General features: G+C 33.7%; 1 protein-coding gene across 2 annotated transcripts in view; it reads left to right on the top strand.

Annotated features, from left to right (window-relative positions):
• Positions 1-21,529, top strand: part of LOC118203240 (peritrophin-1-like) — a 30,646-nt gene extending 9,117 nt beyond the window's left edge. Inside the window, exons 4-6 of one of the 2 annotated variants that reach the window (XR_015039392.1) lie at positions 5,912-6,139; positions 11,304-11,576; positions 21,280-21,529. Coding sequence is in view for 1 of the 2 variants with exons in the window: in XM_085810524.1 (XP_085666650.1) it covers positions 5,912-6,139; positions 21,280-21,284 (233 nt within the window). In the remaining variant the exon portion in view is untranslated. The remainder of the gene's footprint in view (positions 1-5,911; positions 6,140-11,303; positions 11,577-21,279) is intronic. The other variant, XM_085810524.1, reaches the window with a different exon arrangement.
• Positions 21,530-21,695: the final 166 nt, after the last annotated feature.

Below are 21,695 nucleotides of genomic sequence, written 5' to 3'. Positions count from 1 at the left end.
ATAATTCCCCTGATAAAAATCAATAAAACTTTCTACTGAGAGAACGGAAACTTGATTCACGAATTTAATTCCTTCCTGAAAGCCGTTTGTCAATCGAATTGCTGGTGCGCCTAAACATGTTTCCATCGGAATTAACGTCAAATGGTTTAAATCGTTCCTGGGCCACAAAGGTTTGTTTATCGAAATTTTACAATAGTACTTGTGGACAAGTTCATAACCCCAAACTAATGAAAATCATTAAATATAAAAGAAAAAAAGAAAAAATAACATTAAACAAATAAAATCGACAAAACCTTAATTTAAATGTGCTGTATATACACAAAAGAGAGTGGACGGCATAAGTAGAAAATGATGAGAATTATGAGAATTATGTTTGTTGTTTGTTGCCCATTCATAAAAACATCTGCTGTTTTTAAGTGGTTTTTTTTTTTTTTTTTTTTTTTTTTTTTTTGAGTGCGCGCTTCTTGCTATGATTGAAAAAAAAGTCTGGCTGGCGATCTCGAGGTTTGGAGTTCAAATCCGGTGAAGGGTATTGCTCATGTTTCCTGCTTCAACAAATTCAGTCACTTCACAATTTGCGTTTTAAAGTTAAACATGATATTATCAATTAAAACAATTATGCTGTAGCTGTTGCTGCTTTATCAGTGGCATATTATTAAGTGAAAACTTTCTATCTTAATTGCATTTTGCACAAATTTCGCGGGTTAGAGAACTGGAATTATTTTTCTTTCTTCTTCAAGTGAATATTTCCTCCCCAATCGCCTTTTGTTGATTCCTCTAAAGTTGTTTCTCTTGCTCAATTCATTTTTTATGGTCCTCTAGTAACTTCTCCATGTCTTCTTTGCTAACTTACTAACCATGACTTCGCCCAGTCATACAATATGATAGATAACCAAAAAAAGAAAAAAGGAAAAAAAAAGATAATCATGTAGTATGCAATCTACAGCTTTTAGTTAGTTATTTCTTAGATGGAGCCGCTAAAACGCTATTTTTAAATTCGAACGGGCGGTAAAAAGACAGAAATGATTAAAACAACAGCCAGTTAAAGTGCCATCACCCAAAAAGTAAATAATAAATAACTAATTGAAAGAGGTAGATTGCATACTACATGGTTACCAGAAAAAAGTCTTAAATGTCAGAATGCTCAAAGTTTTCTGCCTACAACCCAGTCTGTCTACAATTTCCTCCAGTGACTCTGTAAGTCACTTCCTGCTAGGCTTTGTTCATAAGAATTAAGGGTACATATGACATAAAAATTTTCAAATATTCAAATTTTCAGTTTTGGACTAAAAAAATAAAGTAGCCTGAGACGATTCCAAAAATATATAATTTATGTATGTTTAGAAATTTTAAGACCGAAATCCTTCATTAGAAAATGTAAACAAGCACTAGCAAGCCCACCAGTTGTGAAGGGACAGATGTCTGTTGTGGCAACAATAAAGCCATATCAGCTGGTAAAAGGGATGTTCATAAATATTTTTTGTTAGAACCTGTTTTATTAGCTGCGAAAAAGGTCTTTAGAAGTCTTTCTTACAAAGAAACTATTGACAAATTGCATTCATGGAAGAAGTCAAAACCCACCGCTCAACCGGTATAGTGGTTAGCGACGCTGCCGTGGCCGAAGGGCCCGGGTTCGAATATCGGAGAAGGCATTGATGTTTGTAAATGTGCGACATGGAAGCAACCGAAATATGCGGCGAGCCGAAGATAATATTGTCAATCTATGGAAGGGGCACCTAACAGCGCAGAACAGCGTATTCCAAAGCGAGGCCACTGCCATCAGTAACGCAATACAAGATATTATACATCGGGAACGCCCCTGCAGTCGTGTCATTACGGACAGTCAGTCAACCCTGCATGCTGTCCTCAATCCCGCCCACAGCTCCCCAATCATAGAGGGTATACAGGAAAACTTACGTCCAAACCAAGAAATGAGAATAACATTGGAATGGACGAGAGCTCATGTCGGAAACTCCGGCAATGAGACAGCTGATAGATTAGCTAAGGAAGCCGCCCAGAACATGACAAGTGACAAGTGACGGAGGACGTGACCACCACCCCTTTACTATTAAGTTAATTAGCATAGTGTCACGCCCGCCCTTATCTTGAGTATGGCCCGTGATGCCTCATGGGTGGCTCTCACCGCGCGCCCAAACCCAACGCCTGGACCGTCCGGTTGGCAGTTCTACGAATCTAATGCCGCCCAGAACATGGAGGCCGCACAGATAGAAATACCGCAACCAGTGTCCTACCTCAAACGGAAATTGAGAGATGCAGTTCACTTACTATGGCAGACAGCGTGGGACAATGCGGACACCGACCGCCGAGCCCATGCACTGCTGCCCAAAGCAGACTCTGAATTCATAATGACACAGCCGCAAATGGTATACTATATTACAGGGCATGGGCCCTTTCCTGCTTACTTTGCGAGATTTGGAATATCAAACTCAGAACAATGCAGCTGTGGTGAATTGGGCACAGCAGAACACTATTTGTATCAGTGCCCGCTTACAGAAGGAATGCACTTTCCGTACCCGCAGAACAACGAGCAGGCCTTTAGGAGGTTCCTAATTAAGCACAACTATCACAGCAAGGCTATAGTAAAGATCATAAAAAAGCTAATGGACATGGGCACTGAAATATGCCAAGTGTAACCCATTAATGAATATCTAACATGAAATGGTCTGTGCAAAACGCACCCAGCAAAGACAATATTCGCCTACACTGAGAGCGATACCTCAAGGTATCAATCACCGGAAAAAAAAAATAAGTAATAACCTCAGATATCCAGCAGCATAACTCCGGGTAAAACTATGCACATGCTAGCACACTGACAGCCAACAAAGGCATTTCTCATGCCCATTTGTCTGTAACAAGCATACCAACGTGTCATGTATTTAATTGTAATTTGTAATATCATACTCATGTGTCAGCTACAAGTATCTAAATGTATTATGTAATTCGTACTCTCATAAGCATGTGACTGTTAACAAGCATCGAAATGTATTATGTACAAAAATGTAAGGTGTACACACACAGGTATGTAATTTGTAATATCTGTACACAGGCATGCACCAATTCGGAAATTGTATGTTACAAGCAAATATATTTCAGCCCAGTTCGGCCATGTACTACTTAACTATTTGGTTATTTAATAAATACTGGACCTGGGCAGTAAGAATGAGCGTCAACCCGGTGGCATTAGATTCGTAGAACTGCCAACCGGACGGTCCAGGCGTTGGGTTTGGGCGCGCGGTGCGAGGCTTAAGGCTGTTGGCTTAAGGCTTAAGGCTGCTTAAGGCTGTTGGCTGCTTAAGGCTATTGCCAACGACAAGTGCTCTTTGTGCTGTTATACGTCAGACAACTCAAAACTCGAATGAAAGTTTTAATAATTGCATTTGGACACGCATACCAAAAATTATTTTTGTGAGTGTCATCACATTAAAATTATGTTTATTAGATGCGTTAATATGTCTTAGTGATGGTGTAGAAAGTCGCAATAAATAACGGAATTATTGGAAATACAACCAGTGTTTTATATGTTAAAGTTTTTGAGAAAATTGCGATAGAATTCGTGAGGCCCATCTCGTTTATCAAAAGCTTTTTAAAATGGCCAGAAAGAAGCATAAGTTAATAAAACAAAAACAACTAGATGTAGAAATGCCAGTTCAAGATTATTATAGTGCAGGAAAATGTTAAAATGCTTTTTTAATAAATTATTAGTGTTTAAATTGTTTTTTCATTTTTTCTCAAAACGTGTTTTTTTTTTTTTTTTTTTTTTTTTTTTTTTTTAACTTTCGGTACACGTTTCTTAAAAGCTATTCCCTCTAGAAGGTTTAAATTTTTCACAGTTGTTTATCTTAGCTATTTGTTTGAAACTACACAAGATATAAAATTTAGGATCATTAGTTTTGGATATATTAAAAATTTAATACCCTTTTTTTTTTCTATGATTTTCAAAACATTTTACTAATTTATTTTTAATATTTTTCTTGAGTAAAATGTAAAATACTGCTTATTATTCTTAAATGATATGTTTTTAACCATCATGCAAAATTTGAAGGAGTTTGATGAAGTATTTTTTAAGAAAAGTGTACCAAACTAGCACACTGTCACAGAAGATTCGTCAAAGGTAAGAGAAATTAAACAACTGGTTTTTATAAACACTAACAACAATGCTTTAAATTTAAACTTTACCAGTTTTATATAATCTACAAGCTGTCTATTTTAAATAAAAAAAAAGAATTTAGAGTATACATTTATTTTGAAAAAGGCTATACCGTAATAACCTTTGTCCCGAAGTAGTTGCATTTCGCCAGTTGATATGATACATGTCCCCTTTAACGCTGGAAAATATTAAAATGGTGTTTCCAAAAGTCTACGAATGTTAATTATGTCATAAAAGTAACACATCTTTGCATATCCCATGTTGGTGATTTAAGTGTTCATAACTCGAAACACCATTCATTATCATAAGTGTTCTTTTTGGGGGGGGGTGTTTGTGTGTGTGTGTCATCCGAGGTCTTCAGGTAACGTGTTCGTGGATCAAATTGGCCATGAAGCGAGGCGTTCATAATCCAAAGCTCTACTGCATTTAGTAGGTGATATTTTTAAGGAAAAATGAAAAGCACAAGTGTCCAATATAAATGTGAGTCATTTTAGATAATGCATTTTCGATATGATAGGATCAACTGATAACAAGCGTGATGGGTTCTTTACCCAGATTTTTTTAATCAGCAAATTTCTCAGTTCAAGCTAAGATTTCAGTAGAGTTTTCAGTAGAAGCTAAGACTTAAGTCTGAAAAAAAAAAAGCGAAGACTTAATGTTAATCTACAATGTGCGTCTACAAAGTTTGAGGAACTAATTTTTGTAATAAATTCCAGAAAGCGCCAACCGTTGACAGTATTCATTGTTACGATATCTTAACTTGTTTCTTCTAATATATCATCTACTTATGGACAGAATTTTATGCGCAGTTAATCACTTTCTGTTTCAGAGATATCTGCTGCTTGAAAAGTGAACAAAGTATTGCAATAATGTTTTTCTGTAAAAGTGAATAAAACAAGAAATTTTTTATCAGATTGCCGCTGGAAATGAAATTTGATTTTTTAGTAATGATTCTGACACAAAATGGCAATCATTTTCCTGGGTTGATGGAGGTTTGCCATGACTACAGAAACTTCTATTTCAAAAATCTCGAGCAAAGAACATTTTGGTACCTTTCTGTGATTGTAAAGTTAAAATTCAAAAAGTATATTCCCTGCTGGAAAATAGAAACTTTCATATTTTATAAAAAAGCAAGTAACAGACATTTCAACACAATTTAACGTATTAAGCCTGAAAAGGTTCAATTGAATAGCCGGTTTCACTGCACGATAATTGCATTGTCACATAATTCCGTTTCCGTCAAATAGTTTCTAACAACGAAAAATATCAGAATCCTCTAATACATTTCAGTTTCAATCACAATACTTTAATAGCAATGAAGCAGTTCCAAAAAATTAAACACTTAAAGCGTATTTCAAAAGATGAGTTCTCCGTAGGAATCAAACAGCTACGTGAATATGAAAAGCAATGTTTAGACTTAAAAGATCATACTACGTTGAGACCTATGAAGTAAGAATGTAGTGTCCTTCAATTTTCAATTGCGTACGAAGTTAGCCCTAAATTTTTGTAGACGCACTATGTGTTACGTTTAAATGGTGTCATGACAGACCACTTTGGACCGTTCATCCATTATTCTAGGGAATTTGGACAATAAATACTTCTTTTTGAATGCTCTTTTTTAACTTAAAGTTTAAGGAAATTACATTTATTATTATTATTATTATTATTATTTAAGAAATGAAAGATTGTTACATACTTTACATACTTTTGTAAAGTCGAGATAATATATTTCTTCTTTTCCAGATGATTTTGTCACTCCAAAAAAGAAAGATAATAATGAAGTGGGGTTGAACGTGGACTGTCCTTCAGAAAGCAAAACTTATCCTGTTCTTCTGCCACATGAGACGGACTGTGAAAAATTCTATATCTGCTCAAGCGGGATACCACATCTGTCCCGCTGTCAGCTGGGAACTCATTTCAATCCAAAACTTCAAGTTTGTGATTTCCCTCACAGAGCTCAATGTGATAACGGTTAGAATTTTGTACTTCTGATTTTTTTAAGATTGTACCCCTACTCTGACTGATTTTTTACTCAACTTATAATCCGTTATCACTATCTGAAGAAGACTCTCAAGTCAGCAATTTTGCATTCTTAAAATAGCAGAATGTATTTTTATTAGTATTATTTTTATGAACTTGTTGTTTTAATTAAGCTTTTCCAACTTTTGTGTGAATTTTCTCCCAAGAGTAGCATTAACGGAGAATATTTTTTCTCCTTGCGAGGTTTTACACTATTGATCCATAATTTAAAGACTCTAGACGAATACTGAAAAAATCAGATGACCGCAGAACTAATTTTGATGAAGCTAACAAAGAAATAAATGTATATGTGAAGTGCATATAAAATTTAATGTAATAGAAATAAAACTTTAATCTTAATTTGTTTTCATCTACGGTCGTCTGGCGTTAACTTCTCTTCCAATAATATTGTATTTCCCAATAGTATGAATTTACTTGCTAAAGTTAATAGTAATAATTTACTGAATATAACAACGAAGAAATTAATAATGAAGGAAAAGTTACGAAATCTCGCTCAAAAAGAACAATATGAACATCTGGGTAAATTAAATTTTGATGGTTCGGATTGTGACAGAGAGTTTTAAAGACTCTGAAGATGAAGAAATAATATAAGTCATATTTGGAAATGTGTGAAAAAGAAAATGAAACAAAAGTAAAATATATTAATAATGCATCTTATAACGATAATGCAAAATATAATGGACAGCTTTTAGACAATGGTTTAAATTTGCTTGATCTGATAAACAGAGAAAATTCGTGAACAAAAAACGAAGATATTCTTTTATTAACGCTCTTTCAAATGATGTTGTCAGTTTTAGAAAATATTCTTAAAACTCAAGATTTTCTTGCCTAGCAAGTTTTTAAAATTAGCTTCATTCATATTATTGAAAATCTTATAAGAAATTTCTCCCGCCTTCCTAGCGCGTCTTCGTGGTGTAGTGGTTCTGCACGCTGGGCCGGTATACCAGAGGTCCGTCGTTCGATTACCGGCGAAGGTGGTTCTAATTTTTCATTTTGCCTGCTTTCAAAAAAATCCTCATGTCTCTACAACCTGTTGCTAAATAATCTACATGAACTAGACCGCAAATAAATTTTTGGGATTCCAAAAGTCCACATTATATAATATGCAGATAAAATTATATATATATATTAGCTTAAAAACGTCTTCTCACTTTGATATAATACTGTGTAGTAATTTAAATTCATTTGCATAATTTATGTGTCTGCTGAAAGAAATGCGGGTTAATATTCACAAGAAGTGGCATTAATAATTAAAAAATATGAACAATTAAGATTAATTCAATAGTACCTAAAATAACAAGTCGAGAATAAATGTTAAAGATACTATATAGCAGCAAGAATCAGCGCAAGTTGTGTAAATTTGCAGGACTGTTCATTCCTGTAGCTAAAGAAGAAGTTTCTGCTTAACCTTCGAACCCTGCAAATTCTATTTAACACTGCAAACTAAATTGCACAACTTCTGCATCCTAAAAATTTAACGCAATTTACTCTGGTTCTTGTTGCTATAATATCTTTAACAATATTAATTCTATTCTTATAAATCGCGGAGTATCAAATCTAATATATATATATATATATATATATATTTGACACACAGTATCACATTTGCTTTCAAGCAATAGCATGAAGAATTTCTTTTTTACCTTGTTTTCTAATTTTGCAGTTCAATGCGCAAAATTCTTGACCGCACAGGTCTTTTTTAGTTTGTTCTCCTTTCTTCAATATATATATATATTCGACGGAGATTTTCAAATTAAGTTCTGATAGAATATGTCAATCAGCTACGACCTGATGTCGTGGTTGATTGGAGGAGTCACTGATTTGAAATATCTCTGTTTAAAGATTTACCTCTATTGAGCACATACACAAGCCAGCTATTTACATCGGATATGTATGCGGCATACCTTAAAAGAAAACTACAAATGATAAAAATGTCATAAATGCAAGGATAAGTGGAGTCTCTTCAAAGTCATATAGATTTTAAGAAGATATTTAGAGAATGGATACTCGAAAAATTTATATTTACAGTTCTCAATAGCTTTTAATCTATGTTGGCAACTAGTAACTGATATAAAGTTATTGTTGGTGATAGTAAGGTTTCTTTTCTGTTTCGCAAACAAAACTGAAAAATGGATCTAAAGTGGTCTAGTCATTAATTTCCTTGAATTATAATATAGTAGAGTCCCGATATCTCGATATTTCGTATAAATCGACAACTTTTTAGGAACTTTTTTAAGAAATCTCTAGACCAAACAGGGCGAATATTACACACAGTACATATAATTATTATTTATGCGTATGTCTTTTACGGTCTGTTCAAAGATTTGAGTGTTCTTTTTTTGCAATTTTTGTCATTTTTGCATTGTGCCAATAATTCTTGGAACCGCTTAACACATTTTAAGATATGTTGTATACTTGGCAACGCTGTTTGCTTCTTCTGAGGATAGGAAGAAAATTAGGTAGCGACTGGCCCGCTGGCTCACATTCCTTTCTATTGTTGCGAAACATTAGGAGAATTGTCTGAAGTTTTGTGACTGCATCTTATTGCAAATTAAACTCACACCAGTTCATTGCGGGTATCATTTCTCAGTTTACATTCAGGCGTATAAGTGTTGCATATTTTGGGGGACTTTTGATATTCTCTGAAGTGAAAATGTGGTTCGAAAGGAAAAGCAAACTAACGTGACAATGGAAATGAAACTAGATCCCTTAAAGACACTGGGCAAAGGGAAAAGTGTAAACAAAATTTCCATGAATTTAGGTGCTGGACGTCAAGAGTTTGAAAAATCCACCCTTTTTTTCGTAAAACTCAACTTTTCAGAAACTCAACAGTCTCTCAGTCCACATTCTGTCGAGTTTGCGGGACTCTACAGTATTACGATTTTGTAAAACTTATTGTTAATTTGGCAGTCTAAAATTGTTTTGGACTGTCTGTAATTTAATCATATTAAAATTGCACGATTATTTAGCTAAATTTTCAAAAATAATAATTGAGGTCAGTTTAGGATAGTAGAAAACAACTGCTGTAAATTCTAGCTATGGTCCTTACAATTGATGTAATTTAAAATTGCATATAAGCCTATTTCTACCTAGTTGATACCTTGATAGCTTTCTTTACCTTTTCATTCCCCAAAGAAACAGGAACTTAACCGTTTGAGTCCGGCGAAGCGCTATTGCGCTTCACTTGCCGTATGCCAAAAATACGGGGCAGCGCGATAGCGCTTCTCTTGTTTTGTACCGAGAACGTGAAGACGCTGCTGTTGGTTAGTATACTTTACGCAATTATTGAGAGCAGTTGTAGTGATATCAGTAGCAGTTGTTTTATAGGAATTGGAAATTGTTTTCATTTTTATACCAAGTGTTATACTGATAATTACGAAATAACCCATGTCAAGTTCTGATTCATTTGAAAGTGACTATGTTATCAGAAGTGATAATGAAGAGTATAGTAATGACCTTGAAAGTGATAGTGGAAGTGACATCATCATTCGTTCTAAGAGATTACGAGTTATTAGCGATAGCAGTGATGATGATGAAGTAACTGCAAGTACCTCCGATGACGATATTATTGATGAGTTTTTACTCGTGGATACAATTTTTTCGAACGAATCGAATACTTTTTCTGAAGTACCTGGACCAAAGCATGCCCCTCCTCCTGATGCGAAACCAATTGAATATTTCAATTTTTTTTTTTTTTTTTTTCCAATTTTCAATATTTTTTTTTCAAGTATACTTACCAACAGCAGCGTCTTCGCATTCTCGATACAAAACAAGAGAAGCGCTATCGCGCTACGCCGTATTTTTGGCATACGACAAGTGAAACGCCCGCCGGACTCAAACGGTTAATTTATTATATTGAAGCACTCAAAGGATATGACCCTAATTTTTGTTCACCAAAAAAGAGACCTACCGTTACATTAGACCTGTGCCGAGAAAGTCCGATTTGCATTATTGAAGATAAGAGACGTAGGTCTAAATCATTCCGTTTGTTGTAAACACTTAACTGAAGCATCTCTATGGGATGGTCAACTCTTTTTGTAAAGGACTAACCATTTTCATTGTTGGAAGTTTCATTGGTTCATTTCATTGCTGGACAGAAGATCTCAAAAATATTGTTGGCCAGGAAAATGGACCCGGAGCGGAATTGACCTCTTTAGATTTCTTTTTCTGGCAGCTTGGCCCCATTCAGATTTCTTTCTATGACTTAACCCTTTTAAATTTCTTTCTGTGGGGACTTGTAAAGGAAAGAATGTATGAAACGCCTTTGGCCGATGTTGCAGAAGTGCTCGTCCGAATTACGCAGGCGATAGAACTGGTCATACCAGTCATATTTTCGAACGTTCTGGAATGAGTATCGCCTAGACATAGATTTTAACACACCCCTTTGTGAGCGACTAATGACGCTCACAAAGGGATGTGTTAAAATCGCTTAAGTAATTCTTTAAGCTATGCAAATCACAATGCAACAAACATATTGATTTCGGAAGTAAGTGTCATTATTTTTCATCACTTCTTTCTCGAACCGCCGGTGCGAAATCCTATGAAGTCAGCTCATTCAGACACTCAGTATAAATCCAGAATTAATTATTAAAGTTCTGCGCTTTAGCTTATTAGTCATTAGTATGTCGCAAGGTAAATTGTAAGGTTGCAGAGTTCCAGGATAATTTAAAAGCAGGAGAAATTTAGCAAAATCTTAAAATTGCCATGGAAAATAATTATGTTTTGCATGAAAATTTTAGAGTTTTAGATAAACATGTCAAATTATTGCTAGCTGCTTATAATCTGGTATGCTTTACTACTCATTTGCAGATTAAAGTATGAAACCAGGTTTTTGTTCTATATTTTGCCATATTAAATCATGCGAAGAGCGAATTCCATAAAAAAGCTTTCATGAAAGTAAATAGCACAAAATAATGGCTACCTTCGATTTATTTTATGCCTTGTTAAGAATATTTCCATTTAAAATTTAACAGGCATTATACTAATTCAAATTTTACTAAATAGTTTCCACTCAACTAGAATTTCCAACTGTAAGTGTTACATAAATGTATAGAACAATATGAAAAAACTCTGAAACTTTCCTTTCGCCTTTTAGGGGCACATTTGGCATCAGACGGTTTCCCAAGCCCTTTCTGTCCATCCGTCAATGGAAAATACCCCATCTTCTACAGACATCCCAGCAACTGCTCTGTCTACTACATGTGCGGCAACGGTTTGGCTTACGAATTCGTATGCCCATCAAGACTGCATTTTAATCTTAGAAAGAAAGTGTGTGACTACGAATGGAATGCGAAATGCGAGTCAGGGAAGTAAGCAAGGTTACATCAGCCAGAAATATGTCAACATGTATTACTGGACTGAAAACATGGTAAATTATTTTCTAAACTGCACAGATATTATTTCTAAACTGCTAAGCTTAAATATTCTAAATTATTTTAAACCATAAAGAATGAATTACTGACACAAATCGTGGTTTCGGATTTAATTAGATTATGGCAAAGCATATTATAACTATATAGCTGAAGGAAAGGTTTCCTTTTCCAGGAAAGTGGCTCGTATGTATGTTACGCATGGAGGAAACTAAGAAAATTCCCATGAAGTCAGCCCGTTGGGAGGATATGACCCGACAAATTACTAGTTTTTAGCAATCTTACACGCTCAGCCGCATGTGTTATTCGCCATATTTTCAAATTGCATGACTAGATAGATGATTTTTGATATTTCGTGAAAACAATTTCAAGATTAAAATCAACGAAATATGAAAATTTTATTCATTTGACTGTGCTGCTAATTTTCCTATTCCCAATGTAATCCGCATGCTAAAGCAGTATTATACTCGTACTTAAAAAAAAAAAAACAACTCTACTTGCATGTGACAAGTCTAGACTGATCGGTCCTTTTTCCTATTATATAACTCTTGTACTCATGTGATTACGTGCCGATACTATATATAAGATATACGAAGCTCTTCCAAAACACATGAAATTTCGAATATGGTAATGAAATTTCAGACAGCGGCAGGTCAAGTAAAACTCGCTTTCCGTACTTAAAACAGGCAACACTAGATATAACAACTTTTCTTTCAACGAGATAAAAGAGCATTCTTTTAAATTTTACAGAGGTCTTATATTTTGGATATTTTTAACTAACTTAGATATTCTTTGAAAGCATTTTCAAAAGTGGCATCAAGTTAAAATGTTTATGATAAAAAAAATTCTAGTAATTAAATTCGAATGCTTATGAAAGCGGTTGTCTGTTAACATTAAAGTGGATTATCCGGTCCTCACCTCAAAGCAGAGGTATCATCGGAGCCAAAGGTTTAAGTTGAAAAAATTTAAAAGCGAAAACGCTAAAATAAAAATTAAGAAAATTGAAATATCCTAGCAAAAATTTTGAAGTCTTCTGACTTGAAGATGTGTTGGCCTCACCAACATCTTTATTAATTACTATGTGCAATATTTACAATGATCCAAAAAATGCAATACAAAGTATGAGATCATCATTGGATACAATGAATAAGAATTGGACAATAAAAGCTTATTATAATGTTTAACATACACTGAATAATCATAAGCAGTTGTAGTTTGGTGCAGTTATAATAGACATTTGCAAAATTATGAGAACTATAAGAATACTGCATGAATTATGAATATAACAATTCTTCATAATGATATGTGGATTCCATTATTTTTGGCAATATTAATCGACCTTTATCATTTTGTTCAAGTTTATGTAATAGATTCATTGTTAAAGTTTGTGGTAAAAGTTATTGTCGATAGTTTGCGATGCTCTGACAGTCCACAATCATGCGGATGGCATCAGAACTTTTGACCACATTTGAATTTGCATGGCATTTCTTTCAATTTAAATCTATTAATATAACATGGAAAAGCTCCATAATTCGTTAACACTTGATTCAGGAAAAAATAACTGTAATGTCATTTTTCCGACAACTTGGGAAGTAATTTGAAGTTACTCTGACTCTGTCCTCTTCCATCCATCTTCTTTGTCATTTTTCCAAAACTTTTGTCTTTGCTATTTGATGGAAAAAACTTAATGGAAGTTTACAATCCAACATCAATGGTGAGTAGACTCCTTGCTTGGCCAATTTATCGGCTTTTTCATTTTCAGTTGAGCCTTGGTGGCCCTTAATCCAATGCACTTTTGTTTTCGTATCATTTACCAACTTTTTTAATATCAACTATATTTTTATTATAGATGTTAAACTTATATGGATTTCAGTACCGCTTCACTATCTGTGAAGTTATTTGCCGGAGTCTCGCTTTCTTTGATCCTGGACAGGGCTAGTTTTATAGTCTGTGTTTCTGCTTGATAAATAGGGAAATTTTTACTTAATTTATATGAGTATCCTTTATATTCTCCATTCAAGAAGATGCAGAGTCCTGCTCTTGTTCCATCATCATTCTTGGAGCCATTTGTATAGACCTTTATTTCCCCGGTTTAATGAATTGATCATATATTCCGTTTCCTGTTTCGTGAGGGAAACATTATCTGGTGCTCCATATTTCTTTAGAAGGCTATTTCGTATCTGAGAATGATATTCCTGATCGTCTATGAAGCAATCTTGAGGAAAATGATGATCCAATAAACATTGGATTGTTTCCTCTAAGTTCTTAGTTTTTATACTACCTGGCTTCAATAAAGTTTTTAATTGTAGTGGGGGAATGTATATTTCCTTTGGCGATGTCGTAATTAATGCTAAATTGAGAATTTGGGCAAATCTTGTTGAAATGAATTTTCCAAGAATTCCTTCTTGCTCTTAAAAATTCTCTTTTGTATTTTGCTATGTCTTTTTTACAGATGTTTTTGAAGTTTTCTCTAAGTACATCATCATATGTATATTTTTGGTAACGATTTCGTTCCGCTACAATTCTTTTGCTCATAATTGAAAGCTCTTGTATCCACCAAGAAACACCTTTATGGTGGGTAGCCAATACAGTACCTTTTGCTCTATTAGCTATTTCACAAAATTCTTCCATTTGTTGCGTCCATTTTTATGACTACAGTGTCTTTTATGATATCTGGACAAATTTCTGAAAAGTAAGTTGTAAAGCTCTCTTTAGGAAGGAGCCAATCCATTTCTTCTAGCTTATATTGCCTTTTCAAGACGATAGGAGAGTTCATAATCTGAGATTTCAAAAGATAAATAGCAATGGTCACCAAGTGTCAAGCTTTCCAAAACTGACCAACTGCTGATAAAGCCACTTGACGAAGTAGAGCGTGAATTGTGATATCAATCCAGCTTTTGCTCCGAGAACAGTTAGATATCGCTGGTCTATCAGGGTCGTTCTCCTCTACAAACCCATGTGACATTAGAAGTTCTCGTAGTTTTCGGCCTCTGGGGTCCTCAAATGGGGAATCTCATAAATCATTTTTTGCATTTAACTCCCCCCCCAATATTATGATATCTTGATCATGAGGAAGAAATTTTTCTACAGTATTTAGTAAATTAATCAAGTCTGTTAAGTCCGTTATAGAAGGACTATAACAGTTATAGATATATTATTTTGATCTAATTCCAGAATAATCACAAGTCCGATGTGGAAAGCGTATTTAATAGAGTTAGTTATACATGGATTTACCAATACTGTGACCGTATTTGGGAGTTGGTCAACAGAAGTTATCACCTTGCATTGATTCGGAAAACCCACTAGCTTGTCATTTATACAATAAGGTTCTTGAATGCATACCAGATCATAATAAAAAAATGCCCGTTTTAAGCTGTGCTGTTGCAACATGTGATCTTGTTAAATTTATTTACACTGCTTTTAGACAAGACTTATTTTGATTACTATCCATAATTAGTATGTTTCCTTAGATCTTCAATCTTCAATAATCTACTAACGCAGACTAAGAAACTTGAGTGCTTTTGAGAAATTTGAGTGCTGAGAAACTTGAAAATCAGCAGATCATTGCGTTTCTTTCAGCACAGTTGATACAGCGTTGGTATGTATTTTCCCATGTTATGTGGTTGTGCCTACTTCACCACAATGCCCACATGCCTCTTCTATTAGACACTGTTTTGAGATACGTCTAAATTGACAACATTTTTAAATATTTTAAATGCTTTAGCAATGAGTTGGTCTAATATACTCTTTCAGATTAAATCTTTCCCTATTTATGCAAACTTTGCAATTTTTAATCATTATTTTGAAAACTTATGGGGAAGTTTCCAAGACCCAATGGTTCGCATTTTTCTGTTTAATTGGGAATTTCACCGTCAGGCCATTTTCATCCAGCCCTTCATTTTGAGCTATAATAGCTTTCAGGACCTCCTCTTTAGTGATATCCTTTGGGATATCATAAACTATAATCTTCGGTAAGCGTTTCGGACGACTTGGATGTCATCCTTTAATTCAGGAATTGAATTTAGTTCCTTTTCTAAGATTTCAAGATCTTTCTCTTTGTTTGTTTCAATTAACAGGCCTCCTTTTGAGACCTGTTTTAACATCTTTACTCTGATTCGGAGTTTTGAAGGATCAATAGTTTTCAGTAATTTTCTTTATATATTCTGGTTTATCTCCTTCTTTAGTGGAGTAAACTATAGTTATATACTGCTTTTCTAGTTTCTTAACGAGAATTTGACCGTTCTCTTGGAGGACGTTTAAGAACGTCCGCATATGAGTATTTTTCTTTACCTTTTAAAGTTTGAATCTGACCTTCTAGGTGCGCCATTTCAACGCATTGTTCAGTAAGCAAGTTAAACATCAACTGAAATTGATGTCGAATGTATGTAGCGACTGATCTGTGTAGACCAGAAGCTTTATTTTTAAGGATTGTCTCTAAATTGGCTATATAAGCCTGTCCCTTCTTTCAAAATATCTTTTGAATCCATTTTAATTCAGAATAGATCAGAATTAAAGAAAAGGTGCTAGGGTGTCAACTGACCTGGTACTCTGAGGTTCACACCAGGTCAGTATAGTAGTCACTTTTGCTCAGGCTTTCGACCTTCGTATTGAGGAAGCCCCTCGACCACGCCGAGGTATCCGTAAATAAGCAAGAAATATAGAAATTAAACAAATAATCAATCACATTTCTAAAATCACATTTCAAATCGCAGTTCAGTCGCTTTCACCGGGGTGGGGATAGGAGGTCTGATGAATATAATGGATTAGGAAAGATCTCATAGAATTTGGGCATTTTTGGACCTATGTTATAATACGCATTGTGGCGCGTCGTCATAAAGCAATACAATCTGCTCTATCTTGGATTCTGAACGTGTACTTTCGGAAGCATATCATTTAGTTGGATGCAGAATTTTTCAGCATTAATCGTTATATTATATTTTAAGAAGGAATATTAGCTGTGCACTACCGTTTCCTCGCATGTTTTGAATTATGGCAAAACATAACAGAATTATGTCTAAAGGAAGGAATGCTTTCGTTAAGATTGTTTTGAGGAAAATTGACTCGTAATCAAGTTATACATGAAATAAACCACGAAAACTCCTATGTAGCCTATATAATTTGAGCGTGAGTGAATGACCAATGTTTAATTATCTTACCATTTGTCCGCAAATGGATCTTCCCAGGATGAAGGTTTAATTTAATTCATGGTTTTGAGCTTCAAACATGTCTAGCCCAGTAGTTTTTAAGTCTTTTTTCCCTCATGCACCCCTTTCACTATTGCTAAGCGAATATACCCCCTTTCTCTTTCGCAAAACTGGAAAAATACAAATATATTTGTTTAAATATGAATTCTTTCTTAATGTGTTTTATAAATTGAACAAGAAAAAGTAAAGCAAATGTTGACAAATACCAAAACTTGAATAAAGTAATTTTTTCTACTCATAAACTAAAGCTAAATACTAAACAGGTAAATAAATAGATAGCTGCTCGCATTTCCCTCTGGCAAAGCCTTTAGGCAGATTAGTGACAATTAACGTACAAGATCTTTCTTCATTACATCTCGCCATTCTTATTAAAATCGGACGTTTCTTCTGCGGATGGATAGGGATGTGTGAACTAGCAAGTGATACATATGTCTTTTGCGATAAAAATCGTCTGTTTAGCTTCTTAATTTTTCTAAATACTAACAAAACATGGAAATCATCGAATAGAGTACGCCCTACTTCTCTGCCATTTATTTACCTTACAGTTTGAAGAGGATCAGACTTCAGCTGTACCCGCGCTTGTTATTATTATTGGCTACTGCTGAATGTTGACTGCTGCTCACTTTCAAGAGTTTTATTGCCGGATCCAAATTATTCTTATCGTTGCAGTGTGGTTTATTCACTTTGTTTCAAATGCTCTACTGGTGTTCATGGCTGCTTCTTTGCAAACACGTTATTTGCTATTTATTTAAATATGCCTAGTTTTTGACATATAAGCCACTACTACCTTGTCTGCCAATATCTCTGGGTTATAGAATTAAACCCATTCAGTGCAGAGCACTTGTTTAAATGTTCTTTCTAATGACGAAAAGCTGTTTTCTACGTTATGTCATTTATCCAGAGTGACTAAGATAGCATAGAGGAAAATCCCTGAGTTTAATATAAAACAGATAAGCATTAAAGCAACCATGTTCAGCTACAGGATGGAAGGATTCCACGGATGTAGCCCGAGGAAAATCAGAATAGGATACATCTTATCCAGAGAAAAATGTCCATATCCCCTCACTTTTCCATGTTTTGTCCAACCAACGCCTGCTTCAATTTCAAAGACGAATTTTACGAGTTATAAGGGGTTACCAAACTATTAGTTACAATGCTGTTTTCTCTCTTGTCGGATTTCCACAGCTGGATTTGTTTATTCTGACCTTTATATATTACAAGAATAGTCTTGCAAACTGCTCCAGTTCTCATTTTAATCGTTTATTGCCCTTGTCTGTTCTTCCACATCCTTCTGCAAGACAACCAGTACAGATTCTGGATAGTATGTACACTGGTGTAAATTCATTCTCACTTGTGTTGTATACGGATGGTAGTACGATTGATGATAAAGTTGGTTTTACTTGTTATTTTTGAAAATGATATTGAAATTGAGTACCATCAATTTCGCATTAGAAATGAATGTACTGTATATATTTCTGAGCTTCTGTGTATTAATTTTACAATTAAGTGGATAATTAGCCAAATGGACGTAGTTCCAGCTACTTAATTTGTACGGATTCACTTTCTTCCCTGGAGTCCCTTAAAAATACCTCTTTATGTAATGATATTATTGTTAATATAGAGCAATCTCTCGGAGATTTGGAGAAGATGGATAGTTCAGTGTTTTTTACATTTGTCCGTGGTCATTCGGGTAATTATGGAAACGAGAGTGCTAATTGGCTTGCTAAGAATGCAACTAAAAATGATACTAATGTTGATGTAAATATTTGAAAATCTTATTTATAAAAAACATTCAAAGCTAAAATGATTGAGCAGTGGAACTGTGATTATATCTCTTCTGATAAGGGATCTGTTAAAAAAACATTCTTCCCAACTATTTTTGAAAGACTGAAAAGTAAGGACTTGTTGCTCAATTTTAAAGTTACCCAATTTTTGTCTGGACATGGTAAGTTTAATGTTTATCTTGAACGGTTTAAGCTGACGTCTTCCAATTTGTGTTATTGCAATCTTAGAGTTCAGCAAAGTATTTTCCACCTGTTTCTTGACTGCTCATGGATTGATAAAGCAAGAAATCTATTGAAATGCAGATTAAAATTAATTGGAATTCATTGGCCGAGGAAATGTTATGATTTTTGTATCTTCAGCTTCGGCCTACCGTACTTTCCACGATTTTGTTGACTTTTATTTTAAACACTATAAATGATTTCTTTATATATTTTATAAATTTGTATTTACTTTTTTTTGTGTGTGTTGTATGTGGTTTTTTTTTTTTTTTTTTTTTTTTTTTTTTTGGTGTGTGTGTGTGTGTGTGTATGATTTCTTTGTATTATTGAAAATTGATGTTATGATGTTAAATTTGTAAGTTAAATTGATGTTAAATTGATGTAAGAAAATTGATGTTAAATTTGTAAGTCTCGTGTGATACTTTGTGGTGCACAAGGATTTATTTTTCTTTAAATTAAAAAAAAAAAAAAAAAGAAAAAAAAGAAAAAAAAGAAAAAAAACAATTATGGCAATCTAGAACTCAAATCATTCCATAAACACATGCATGAATAATACCAAATACACTAACGTCAACTGGTGGTATTCTGTGGTATAGAAATAACTTTATTACAAAATCCGGCATCTCATATGCAACCACCTGATAAATGAAATAGACTTTTCTAACATAAAGCTTTTCACAATAAAGAAACTAGAACTTGCAATCTATGTAAAGTCACAGCTAAGATAAAGCGTACGCCGAAATTTTGACGATGTGTCTTCAAATGTCGCATAACTGCTGCAGCCGCAGATAAATTTGCAGCGCTCGGTTAAATATGAAAATCCTGGGTTTAAATCGGCGGCAAAGGGTTTCACATGGCATGGAAAGGACGATCTGGAGATCTCCATCTATGACAATTTCAGCTAAGTTGTAAACAGTCGTTTCTTGCACGCTGTTTATAAGAAAATCAAGTGAAATCAAAATAAAGTATTTGGAAATAGTAATCTTGGCCAGCAAGAGAGGATGTCCTAAAAATTATAAAATCACTTCTAATTCAGGGTGAAATGCATCTAACATTTCTACTTATCAAAGTATTTTATTAAAGTGAGAAATGAATGAAAGTTAAAGTGTGTTAATTCATATGACATTTGGTTTGTCTTTATCAAAATTTTGTAAAAGTTCTTTAATTAATGAAGCTTTCTTTATAAAAGAACTATTGAGTTATTATTTGGAATTCTATTCAGCAGTTAAAAACAAGAAGTTTCAGACTTTCCAAGTCAATGAAATCCCTTGAATACGGCACCCCCATATATGTTTGCACCAGTTTTTCACGTTTCTTATCTGTCTAAGTTTTGGTTTAGCTATATTCCATGGTAAAATTGTAATAGAAAATTTTGGTGCCTCCTTTTCTGAATATCTAAGGTCCTTTCTTTCTTGCCCTAAGCACGTGAATGTATTAAAGTATGAAATAATTACCATCTTCACTGACGTTTACTCGTAAAAATTTGTTGGATGCTTGACACACTTCGTAAAACTTTAAACTAAAGCTCTCTTACTATATTTAAAATAAGCATGGAAAATTTTCTGTAATTGCATTTGAGAGATAACTAGGCTTATATTCATGCCGTGATTTTGAAATATTTTAAGAAGAAAAGTGGTAAAGAAAAAATTAACATTAATTTGTTTTGCTAATTAATCTGTTAAATTTACCTTCAATGATCCTTTAGCTAATTTTTGTTCCAATGCTTACTTTCAATGTTATTCATTTATCCAAAAACATGTATTTTCCTTTGTCAGCTGATAGTGCTCAGCAACTTAAATTTTACTTTGTTCATTTCATTTTTAATTATTTATGTGGTATAACCTAAAATAAAATATTTATTTGTTTGTCAGTTAAATTAATCTTCAATTATACTTTTATAATTTTTATTACAATATTTATCTTTATTTTTGCTTATTCTATTCTAAAAATATTCCTTTTACTAAGAGTAAGAACAACAACATAGACTAACATAGATTTTGTTTTAGCAGAAGTACTTTCAGAGTTTCATTACGATTTCAGCTATTGCTCAGAAACAACAGCTTGCATAGATTTTTCAGCTTCTTTTACAGTCTTTTTACTCTTCTTCAACTGCTCATCTTCTTCATCTCCAATTCCAATTGCCAGCAGTTCGACTGCAACTAAAGGCGGCGATAGTGTTGAAGAGCTGAAAGTGATTCTGCTGAAATAAAATCTCGGTCCAAATTGTTATTACTACATTCAGCCCTATCTAATTCATTCTTTCCCATTTCTAATAGCATTGTTATAATATCACCTTAAAAGCTTCTGATCGATCGACTGCTAAAAATTAGTACTACTTTTTGGTTACACATATCAGTTGTTTCTTTTTGTTCTAAATTCTTTTTGAGTGTATTTAATATGCATTAAGTTTTATCACCATCTACGTGTTATAGTATATGATATAATTTTACTATTTTATATAATTTTATAATTATTTACATAATTTTATTTTGCAGGTTAATTACCTGATAAAGATTTCAAGACTTAATTAATATGCTTCACATTTTCATTAATAACGTATGATTCCATTTTCTTTCATCTGTGCTTACGTGTAATGTTTGCCATTTCATTGCACAATAAATTTTCAAGATTAACGACATTTATATTAATTTCATGAACTGCTTTTTTGGACTTTATATTTTTATTAACGTTAGTGTTCTGGTAAAATTTACTGTCAAAACTTGAATAAAATGAAATTAGCTTCTATGAGTATAGCCTATTAAATAATCTATTTTTTATAACTCAAACACGAGGTTTATGACAACAATGGAAATTCTCTAACACTCACTCAAAGCCATTAACTGCCGATTTGGCATTAACTGATGTGGAAGTATGAACTAAATTAATGAATGCTAAAAGAAATGCTCCTTCT

This window comes from Stegodyphus dumicola, chromosome 2 (genome assembly GCF_044657685.1).
Source record: "Stegodyphus dumicola isolate Sdum_Otavi_A_Nest chromosome 2, ASM4465768v1".
NCBI classification, from domain to species: Eukaryota; Metazoa; Arthropoda; class Arachnida; order Araneae; family Eresidae; genus Stegodyphus; species Stegodyphus dumicola.
This window is presented reverse-complemented; position numbering and strand designations above follow the sequence as displayed.